Source organism: Filicampus tigris, chromosome 7 (assembly GCF_054856515.1).
Source record: "Filicampus tigris isolate MCC_2025a chromosome 7, RoL_Ftig_1.0, whole genome shotgun sequence".
Taxonomy (NCBI): domain Eukaryota; kingdom Metazoa; phylum Chordata; class Actinopteri; order Syngnathiformes; family Syngnathidae; genus Filicampus; species Filicampus tigris.
The window spans coordinates 20,901,431-20,913,063 of NC_141223.1; the positions used below are offsets into that span (position 1 = coordinate 20,901,431).

The following is an 11,633-nucleotide window of genomic DNA, read 5'->3' on the forward strand; positions in this document are numbered from 1 at the left end:
TCAAAGTCATGGCGCTCTTCATGTTCACGTGTCGACCTCAAACTAGGCTACAGCTGCTCCATCCATTTTTCATGAAAGTGCTGTCTGCTCAAGCTACAGCGTAGCCTACAGACACACTCATGTGCCTTTTAATTAGAGCGGAAATGACAGAACAATTATTCATCCAGCTGACTGAAAGCAACAAAAGAAGCCAAGCAGGACCAGGAAACAGATTTTTTTTTTTTTCACCCATGTCTGGCAGATATGAAAGTGAAAAGTGAAAGTCTTAAATGGCATCCATTCAAGTGCCACTCGCAATGAAAAGACAGCGAGAGTCGGCTACTAAATTAGAATAAAATATGGTCCGTTTGCTACACGAGCTGCAGGTTCTCTCCCCTGGCGGCCCTATTCACTCTTAGAAGGCAAAGTGGCCTCAATGTAAAATTCAGTGTCCAACCCTGTGATTTTAATTCCATTACAGGCAAGTTATATAAGGAAGGATTAATTGCGAGCGTACATTTACTGCTGCCTTAATGGAGCGGGCCCAGCTGGTCATGCCTCCATTCAGGTTACAAAGGGCTCTCATCTTGTCACCGTGTCTGTCCGCTTATTGCTCTCCTTGTCGCACAGGACAGCATTTCCATTTCCATCAAATCTGCCATGACCCAAAGAAATGGCGGCAGGAGCTCAATCCGTAAGGACTTGGACTTTGGAGACGGGGGGCACACGTATGAGTTCCACTATGGACAAAAGTGTGAAAATGGTTGTTGAAGAGAGGTTAGTCTGCTTGCTGGCTATTGTTGAGATGCCCTTGGGCAAGGCGTTGTCGCCACCACTGCAGCTGAAGTAGTGCGGACCTCTTTCAATCCCTCCTCGCATGCCTGCATGTGTGTGATATGGTTCTATGTGTGTTGTACAACACAAATTGTATATTCCAGTGTTGAGATGAATTTCCCCTTGAGGGAGTCCAATAAGTCTAAATAAAAATATGATCAAAAAAGAACGACTATACGAACAGGAACAGCCAGGGTTTTGCAAACGTCTGCAGCTGAAATTTTAATTTTTTCCCTCTTACAGGATCCAAACTTACTCAAATGTTTCATGTTTTGACAAAACATTGACATATACCGAACACAAACTAACCAAGTAGTCCCGAAAAGTGACACATTTTGGACCCAAACAAATCGTTTCGGAAACCATACATTTAGAATATTAATATGATCATTTGGATTCATCATATTATTTTATTAAAGCCTTGTTCTTGAGACTTATTTTTAAACATAAAAGACAAATAAAAGAAATCTCCTACAGATGTATTGTTCTTAAAGCAGAAAACGACAACATTTCCATAAGATATATTAAACCAAAGAAAACGACAACATTTCCATAAGATATATTAAACCAAAGCATTCATATACCGTATAGATCAATGACCCGAATCATCCCCATTGATATAATAATGTTTAAACCTTTTCACATTTCAATCCTATTTTTTTTTCATTATGGCAACTTTGTCACTTTGAGTGTATAAAAAGTGCTATACAGTGCTTTGTTTGATTGATTGACAAATACAAGCAACAATTCCTAACTCCTAAAATTACAAAGAAAATAAAAAAGAGAGTGATAATTCTAAGTGGTCTTTAAACGTCTTCAATTTGACTTCCTTAAATGTGTGGACACCATGTCAGAACACCAGCTAAAATATCGTATGTACAAGTGAATTTTGGAGAGGGGGGCCTAAAAAAAATTAAAAATGGTGATTAGACACCCTCTGGTGGAGAGTCATTACAAAAACTGCTTGACTCAAAATACAGTACCGACCCTTCCCTAAAAAAGATATATCCTTCTCTCATACTACACAAGTTGTGTCACTGTCAGGAATGATATGAGTGAGTGATTTCATTTCATTTCAGTCTGCCACTGGAACACGCTCAATGTCTGTCCATCTTGCGAGCTTTAATCGTCAATGCGCGTCATCCCCAACAACAACAAAAACACAAATGGCAGAAATGTACACGGCGGCAAGTCTTGCACAAACGTGTTGGGGCTGCCACAACACTGTTACATTATGAGATGAAGTATTCAAACTAACGATGTCTTGCAGACACCATGAAAGTAAACACATTCTGAAAATAAATTATTATATCTCTTCTGCTGTTTCAACGTGCGCGCAACACAATACAAGTCAACAGCATGTATTTGATTGATTAAATACATACCGGTATGCTCGTCTACATATTACATGCAAAACGCTTTAAAGACTTCAAGCGGACTAATGCAAGCGAGTCAACTCTGGCTTTTGCACGAAATGCCGTCAACAAATAGACACTTGCTGTTAGGAAGCACTGTCGATCAGGGTTCGTGCAAATAATGTAACATGCATTTATATGCATCCTGATACATCCATTGTCCATAAATGTGTAGGGACGAAGCTTTTGACGTGCTCCTGCATACACCGTGTACCTCCACTAATCGTGCTTCCTTTAGCTTACGCTGAGCCACTGCTGGCTAGCTCAGTTGCTTCAGCTTTCGATAAAAAGAGGCCGCCGTCAAAATGGCCGTTATGCCCATCACAATGAGGATGGCCACGGCAATCCCCAGGCCCACCGACGCGCCCTTGTCATCAGACTGGCCGTAGCCGGACTGGGCTGTGTGCACAAAGAATGGAACGTATTACTTCACAAAGCCACGCGCGCGCGCACTCGCAACACAGGAAATTGTGGATTGTTTGATAATGAAAAAAGTTGTTGTTGTTTGCTTAGTGGTGGCATCGGGGAAAAACACTTACCCTCTTCTTTCGATTGAACGGCTGCTGGAAAGATAGGGAGAGTATTTCAATATGAAGGATGAACATTTGAATAGTCGCTGTACGATATCAATCTTGTATGTCAAGTTGACGTTTTTTCATAGGCGCTAAAAGAGCAACGTATACCAAAGTTTTTCATATAACCACGCCCCGCACCCACGCACACACACTCAAAGCTTTAGCACCGCCCATCCATCTTTTCCCAATCATCAGGTGGGAAGCTTTTAAATCTTTCTTTTCCTGTTATAAATATTTCTCAGCAACAGCAAACTTTCTCAGTCCTGAGCCAATTTGACCTCCTGTAGGTTAATAACTCCATTGTTAACCACTTCAATCAATCAATCAATCAATCAATCACATTTTATTTATATAGCACTTTTCATACATAAAAATGCAACTCAAAGTGCTTTAAAACATTCAAAGCAAAACATAGAATTATCTTCAATCAAAAGAAAAGATAAATTATTTAAAAGTTGTTGAAAGCCAAACTAAAAAGGTGTGTCTTGAGCTTCCTCTTAAAAATATCAACAGTCTCTGCAGACCTGACATCCTCTGGCAGGCTATTCCAAAGGTGAGGACCAAAATGGCTGAATGCAGCCTCGCCATGCATTTTGGTCCTCACCCTTGGAATAAATAAAAGGCCGGCGCCAGAGGACCTCAGGATCCACGAGGGCTGGTATGATAAAAGCAAATCAGATAAATAAGATGGCCCAAGACCATTAACACATTTATAAACTAATAAAAGTACTTTAAAATCGATCCTGAAACACACAGGGAGCCAATGCAGCAATTTCAAAACTGGCGTAATGTGCTCCCGCCCTCTGGTTCTCGTCAGCACCCGAGCGGCTGAATTCTGCAGTAGTTGCAGTGGTGAAATGCTCTTTTTCGGGAGGCCAGAGAGCAGGGCATTACAGTAATCTAAACGACAGGAAATAAAGGCATGCATCAGCACTTCCGTGTTAGCCTGAGAGAGAAACGGGCGGACTCTGGCGATATTCTTAAGGTGATAAAAACCAATCTTGGTTACATTTTTAATATGAGGAATAAAACTGAGCTCAGAGTCAAAAATGACGCCAAGGTTCTTCACACAGTGTGAGGGATTAAAAATGTGTAGTTTTGGTAAAAGCTTCTCTCTCTGACCTTCGGGACCGATAACTAAAACCTCAGTCTTGTCCTCATTGAGCTGTAGGAAATTATCTGCCATCCATGACTTGATATCTAAAATGCAATTTAAAAGGGTATCAATGGGTCCTGTGTCATCAGGAGACACGGCAATATACAGCTGCGTGTCATCAGCATAGCTGTGAAAGCTGATGCCGTGTCCCCTGATGACATCTCCGAGGGGAAGCATATAAAGATTAAAAAGTAAGGGGCCTAAAATCGAACCTTGAGGAACCCCACATTTAATTTCATGAGTTTTAGAGGAACAAGTATCCATACTTACAAAGAAATATCGGTCTGTGAGATAGGAATAAAACCAGTCAAAAACAGTACCAGAGATGCCCACTAGATTTTTAAGTCTATTTAATAAAATTTGGTGATCTACTGTATCAAAAGCAGCGCTTAGATCCAGTAGCACCAAGACTGTGAGTTTTCTCACGTCTGCAGTGCACCTAATATCATTTAAGATCCTTAAAAGAGCAGTCTCCGTACTGTGGTTCATCCTAAAACCAGATTGATATTTCTCCAAAATATTATTTGTATTTAAAAAATGATTCAACTGGATGAAAACCAGTTTTTCTAAAATCTTACTTAAAAACGGTAAGTTGGATACGGGTCTGTAGTTATTAAAAACGCTCGGGTCAGAACCGCTCTTCTTCAGAAGGGGCTTCACCACCGCCGTTTTAAAGGCAGCGGGGAAGACGCCTGTCTGAAGAGAGCAATTGACTATATTTAAAATTTGTTCTTCAAAAAATCCATAAAATGTCTTAAAAAGAAATGTGGGAATTGGATCCAAAAGGCAGGTTGTTGGGTTTACCTGGGAGAAAACTCGAACAAGTGTCCTTGCATCAACCAGGGCAAAACTTTCCAGTGTTTCCTCATGTAAATATGATTGTCCGGGTTTATTAAAACTTGTGTTTTGACGGGCTAAAAGACTGGATCTTATGTCATCGATTTTACTTCTGAAGTGGTCTGCAAAGTCCTCACAGAGAGCATCTGTTGGTCTCTGTGGGGACTTATTAAAATCAGAACTAGTTAAAAGTTCAAAGGTGGAGAAGAGAACCCTGGGGTTGTTTTTATTGACTGTAATGAGGTTTGAGAAATAGGAAGATCTTGCCAGTTTTACTGTTTTATTGTAAGATTTCAGTTGTTCGCATAAAATTTCATAGTGTACTGTAAGTTTACTTTTTCTCCACCTCCTCTCTGCACTCCTGCATTTTCTCTTTGATATTTTGATAGCATTGTTTCTCCACGGGGGTACAGTCTTTGTTTTTGTTGTTTTAATTAAAAGTGGAGCTACTAAATCTAATGATGATTTAAGATGTAGGTTAAAATTGTCAACAATAAGATCACAGGGTGCAGGTAAAATGTCAGCAGGAGTGTTTTTTAAGATCTCGATAAAATTTGCTGCCACCTCAGAAGATAGGTAGCGTTTCTTCACTGTTCTGACCGGGACTGCTAGATGGTTAAAACTGGCGATGTTAAAATAGACACAGTAGTGGTCTGACACTGCCAAGTCAACAACAGAGGACACACCAGCAGACAAGCCATAGGTTATAACCAAATCCAGGGTGTGTCCTCTGTTGTGAGTTGGCTGCAAGACGTGCTGTTTAAAATCCAAGCAGTTTAAAAGGTTTGAAAAATCTCTGGATAGTGGGTCCGAGATGTTGTCCATGTGTATATTAAAATCGCCAGTTATTAATATCCTGTTATAACTGGAATATAAAATGGATAAGAATTCTGAAAATTCTGTAATAAAAGAAGTGGAATGATGGGGAGGTCTATAGACGGTAATGCAGAGAATAGGGGGACTGCTAAAAACAAAGGCATGGTGTTCAAACGATAAATAGCTGCTAAAAATGATCTCCTTTGATAAAAGAGTATTAATAAAAATTGATGCAGTCCCGCCTCCTCTTTTGCCATCCCTTGTAGAAAATAAAAAGTTAAAATTCGGTGGGCAAGCCTCGTTGAGAGCAACTGGAGCATCTGTACCAAGCCATGTCTCAGACAAAAGTATACCATGTAAATTATTGTCTAAAATCAGGTCGTTTATGATAAAAGTTTTGTTTAAAAGGGAGCGCACGTTCAGCACGGCCAGATTAATTATTGTGCTGGACGTGCGCTCATGGTGGTACGAATGAGCAGTATTAACATATACTAGATTACCACTGTTAAAACCACGTTGTTTGTGTGTGCAAGGGAAGCGTCTGCCGGTGATGGTTTCAATGGGAAAATTGTCCGATAGTGGTAAGGTGATGGTTTCAATGGGAAAATTGTCCGATAGTGGTAATGATAATGAGGGCCTGCAGGGGGAGCTAGTGAGGGTGGTGGTACTGTGAGCAGCTGGTATTGGCCTGTAAGTGATGGTAGTGACATTGTCATTGCAGCGTTTATGAGTAGAAGAAGAAATATGATTGGTAAACAAGGCAATGGTTTGTACCTCACTGCTTCACTGAGTGTAATTCACCATTTTTTTTAATTTTTGATAATACATGCTAAAACGTTTTCATTGTATGTTGGCCTACATATAGAAAGAAACGACAAAGAAAAATCATGAGGATTTCGATGAACAAAATAAGAGATTAGCCAAATAAATACAGTGTCTGTGTATACGTGTGTGTAGGGCTGCTCAATTCTGGAAAACAAATATGAATCCTGATTATTTTGGTAATAACTGAAATCACGACGATTCAAACGATCATTTATTTTTTTGGGGTACAAAACGAGAAAATGTTTAAATGTAAAAAATATAACGACAAATGTAAGTAAGTTCCTTTTGGATGAAACAAAATGTATAAAATGAGTTATAATAAATGTAAAAAAGGTGCAACTGTATAGATTCAAGTATGATTTTCCTTGTGTAAACAAACATAGTAAAAATGAATATTAATCATTTTTTTTACGATTATGCCAATTTTTTAATGGTGGTGTGTAATAATCATAATTGTAATTGAATTTCGATTAATTGCACCTGTGTGAGTCTCTTTCCATTTTATATGTAGACTATGCTTATATACTTAGTGGCCTCAGTATTGCATCTCTGCATTTTGCATTTGATGTGTTTCTGTTGTTTTAAATCAAGCTGGGATCTTCCACTCTCACTTGAGTGGTTCGGAGCAGAGTGGGATGGGAATCAGCACCTCCAAATCTGAGACCATGATACTCAATCGGGAAAGAGCGGACTGCCCTCTCAAGGTGTTCCACCAGGCATGACCCAACGGGTGGACAACCTAGGACACTCTGGAGAAACTGTCTCATGGCTAGCCTGGAAATGTCTCGAGATCCTCGGGGAATAACTGGAACAAGTGGCTAGGGGAGAGTGACGTTTTCTCTCTCCTGCTAAAGCTGCTACCCCTGCACGACCTGACCCCAGATAAGCCGAAGAAAATGGGTGGATGGAAGGACCATACTTATTTAGCCAAGTTTCCCTTTTTAACTTTTAAAATGTTGAATCAGCCTAAATTGAATCCTAAAGGTAAAATTTGCCACCCAACTTTGACCTGCGTGCTTCAAGCAGAAAAATGATACATTTTCCAAGTTAGTTGGTTTATTTCAACTAATTTACGGCGACCGTCATTCGTCAGGGCCGTCTTTGCTCATCTTCGAAATCAAGTGAATGGTGTCTGTGTGTTTTGAAGGACAGTCCTGGCAGCCAAAGATGGTCTTTGTTAAAAACAGTAAACACCGAAACAAAAACATTGGTTGTTCATCAGACAGCGACAAAATGCTGCTTGAATTTAAAGTGGTGAAATGACATCAGAGGGTACATACGGTCATCAGTCCTGGCCTTTATGCGCACGGTGAGCAAGGACGGTTCGTCGATGTTCTGCTGGACGACCGCAGTCTCCACATTCCTCCTCCTCCTCCTCCGACTGTTGCATTGCTGCGGATTGCCAAAGATGGTCCGCCAGGAAATGGAAGCGTTTCATTGTTTTGGTTGTTTGAAATGCATGCCTTCGTACCTTGAAGGCGCTGCAAGCGCTTTGCTCGCAGAGTCGTGTGATGCAGTGCAGGTAATAAGTGGAGATGGTTTCGTTCTGCTGCTCGATGAAGCGGAAGGCGGAGAAGCGGAAGCGGGCCTTTTGGCTCTCGCCGTTCTCCAGGATGGTGGTCAGCTGGGCGATGGAGCACCTTTGAATACAATACAATACAATTGATTATTGATTACCTCGACTACAACGCTACTTTAGACTCGGGACATTAGCTAAGAATGCGTAGTATGTAGTAGAAAGATCTCTTTTTCACCTGGACAATGGGTCTCAAAACAATCATACACCAGAAGTATGTGGTGTTTGTGTGTGCGCTTCTTTTTCCCTCTTGACTTACGAGACAAAGAGATTAAAGAAGGTGGAGTTGGTGGGGTGCGGGGACACTGAGGCGTAGCACCGGTCCAGAAGCACAAAGTACCTGTGGACAAACAATGAGGTCCCCAGCACCGAGTCAGAGACTCCGGGTCACAGGCGGATTCCTCACATTTACAATCTATCAAGACCCATGTGGTTGCAGACGAGTGAAGACAAAAAGAGAGCCACCTTGGAAGTACGCAGTAGCAGCATTTCTCAAACTGATCAATAAACCTTCATTCTGCAAATGATCTTACAACAAAGAGTATGATGAACACAGGACCTGGGACTAACTCCAATGATAAATGTTCTTACTGTGACGTAAGGTTGGACGCAACCACCTCCACGTAGATCTTTTTTCTCAGTTCAATGCCCTCCTGCGGCATGATGAGTGGACTGGTGTAGTTTTCATCCTGAAAAATGCAGAAAGAAGTTACGGATGAATATGTTACACATTGAAGGATCTAAATGGCTGGATATTAGCCAACAGGTTAACCAAAAACCAATATGGCAATTCCACATTTACGGACATCGCATAATCAGTTGAAAAGTGATTGAGTCAGTGTGCCCTGATCTGACCAAGCTGGAGAGGATCAGCCCTACAGACAGGACCAGCCAGGGAGGAGACCAGCCCACATTATGTTTAGATTTTGAAGACAGTATAAAAAAGAAAACAGACGAGCAAATTCAATCGACTTGTGTGAGTCTTTATTTACATCGGAAACCTTCTTGAAAGATAAAACGAACGCGCGTTGAGTAAGTAGTTGTTTTCGCTAATTGGGCGTATGGGCTCGACACCTGCAAAACATTCCAACAACATCGTAACAGATGAGCAATTGTGGTGGTTTGTTAGCGGAGGCAGTGGCACCTGGAACAAGGTCATGCTGAGGGTGCTGATGAAGCTGCCGTTGTTGTCCTTTAGAGCAATGGAGGCAGATGACCTGCAAAGGGGATAGAACACGACACCGTTGGGGACACCTTCAAAGTTTTTTTCTTGAGCTGCTAGCTTACTTACACGTCCACCTGGGTGTTGTTGAGAAGATACTCGAGAGGGTAGGCGCACGAGTAATAATATTTGAGCTCCGCATTGTAGGTGATTGTACCTATGGTGGGGTCGAAAGATCGCACCGCACCGCTGACGTTAACCCGTTGGATGTTAGAGAAGTCGGAAAATATTCCCGTTCCTGGTGCGCTTGTGGTCTGAAGAGTATTTGGTTGGAAACAGGAGTTTTTTTAAGCAAACCATCCAACATAGCCTCCTTCAGTATTTTAGCTGGTGCACCACTCACCAAGAAGTTACTCCCGCAGGCGTTCCCTTCTCGGATGGGGAAGCGAAATCTGACCACAGGGGGCGTCGCCGTCTCGTCCAGGCTCCCCTGACATTCAGAATTTCCTATGATGTGGTTGAGGATTAGTAAACTCGCGTTGTATCCCGTGTAGACCACCGGGCAGATTTGGATTGCCAGGTCGATGGCGGATGTGCCGCACACCACTGCGATATCGGTGTATTCTGATGATGACATGAAAAAAAAAAAAAAAAGCTAATTGCATTGAGAAAATGATCACCATTGTAAGTAGGGATGGTCTCAATAATCAATTAATTAATTGGTAGGGATTATGTTAATTGTGTGCTATTGATTGTTAATGAATCGTGACTGGAGGCGATAGCAGCAAATCTTGTGCACTAGCTGCCTACAATCTGCACAAGTGCTGTTGATTCAGTAAACCGCACGGAGTGAAAAATCCGGGTTGTCATTTGATTTCTTTTGTATTCAGTGCTTTTCATACTAACATTCACGATACTTAAATTATGGCTTTACTACTGCGTTATTGTAGGTTGTGTTCCCAAACATTCAGGTTTTATTATGTCACCGCTGTAGCAAAGCAACTCCATTGTAAACCGGGGGGCATGACTGGGCCACCCGGATTGACCAGTGAGATTTATGAAAATATATATATATATATATATATATATATATATTTTAAATTCTTAAATTATTATTACATTATGTTTTGATTTGAATTTTATTGTGTTTTTTTATTTTATTGAATTTTAAGAATGGCCTACTTGTGGTTGTCTAAGGAAGATCTGAACTTCAAATTATTCAGTTTGTCATTTTATTTGAATATACGATGTGTAGGGGCAGGAGGATTGTGCTCAGTGAGAGAAATATTCAGGCCCACCCTGATTTTTCCAGGCCCACCTTTTAGCCACCTTCTGGCTCCGCCACTGTTGTAAACTGAGGACCCCCTGTAGTTTGCTATCTAAAGAATTCTGTCATGAGGTCAGCTGGAGGAAGTTGAGCTCCTTCCAAGAAAAAAAACACCTCTGCTGTGGCGTTAAAATTGTTACTGGCGATCAAAGCAAATGCAGCCAAAAACCTTTAGTATTATTAATAGAGAATTTAAGTCAATTAAGTCAAACACAGAAATTGCACCAGGCGCTCAAGTTGATTTTAACACTACTGTTTCAGCTGCCACTATCTACCAGCACATTTATCAACCTTTGGCCGATCGACATGTGAAGTCAGTTGGCGTGTCCTCGAAGACATGTGCCTGAACTAAAATCAATACGTCCCCCCCCTCGGAGATGGATTGAAGGCAGTCTCACCGGGTCGCCTGGCGTAGGCTCCACAGTCCGATAGGCTGAGGGCCTCTCGGCCCACAATCCACAGTGAGGTCAGGGTGAGGACGCTGATCAAAGCCATCTCCCAGCGCTCTGCCCTCTGTGCGAGAAAGCTGAGGGAGAACTACAAATGTCACTTCAGAAGGAGGTTAATCCAGAAAAGGCATCCTGGATTAGGGAACAAAATCCATTTATGGAAAGTGTGTAGGGATCTAACCTACCTCAGTCTCTCGGCCTAGTTTGTCAAGAAATCGTGCCGTGGAGGCGGTTTTATATGCGATGACCCGACTGCTGTTTTGAGGGCTGTTTTCAGATTGGACGGGAATGGGGTCAATGACACATTGGCGGGGTTTTGGTGCGAACAATTATCTTTTTGTCACACCGAGTCTCGGTGGTCATCTCCTGGAGGCAAATGATGAAACCCAACACATGGCCCTCTTTAAACGAATGTGCTCAAACAATGTACGTGAGGTTTTTTTGAGTGCATGCGTGAAATGCGCCCCTCTAGTCGCTAATATGAAACTCAAATCAAGTGAGGGAATGTTTGCTGGCTATTCAACCATGACACAATGGCGAGAAGAGGGCCTGTTGTCTTCACGTGCGTTTGATTATATCAAATGTGGATGATAGACATCTTTTTCAATGACACATCCAATCTGAGTGGTTTTGAAGCGCAGTTCCCGGAGAAAATGGACACCCGCCACATTCCCTGTACATT

General features: G+C 41.7%; 1 protein-coding gene across 1 annotated transcript; it reads right to left on the reverse strand.

Moving 5' to 3' along the window:
* Positions 1-2,403: 2,403 nt before the first annotated feature.
* LOC147145129 (zona pellucida-like domain-containing protein 1) lies at positions 2,404-11,054 on the reverse strand. The gene is made up of 10 exons (XM_086035961.1): positions 10,901-11,054; positions 9,579-9,799; positions 9,305-9,489; positions 9,158-9,230; positions 8,605-8,702; positions 8,273-8,353; positions 7,909-8,077; positions 7,718-7,829; positions 2,768-2,791; positions 2,404-2,627 (listed from the first exon to the last, which is right to left on the reverse strand). The coding sequence occupies exons 1-10, from the start codon at positions 10,995-10,997 to the stop codon at positions 2,488-2,490; spliced, it is 1,200 nt and encodes a 399-aa protein (XP_085892087.1). The 5' UTR covers positions 10,998-11,054; the 3' UTR covers positions 2,404-2,487.
* Between the last annotated feature and the right edge of the window lie 579 nt (positions 11,055-11,633).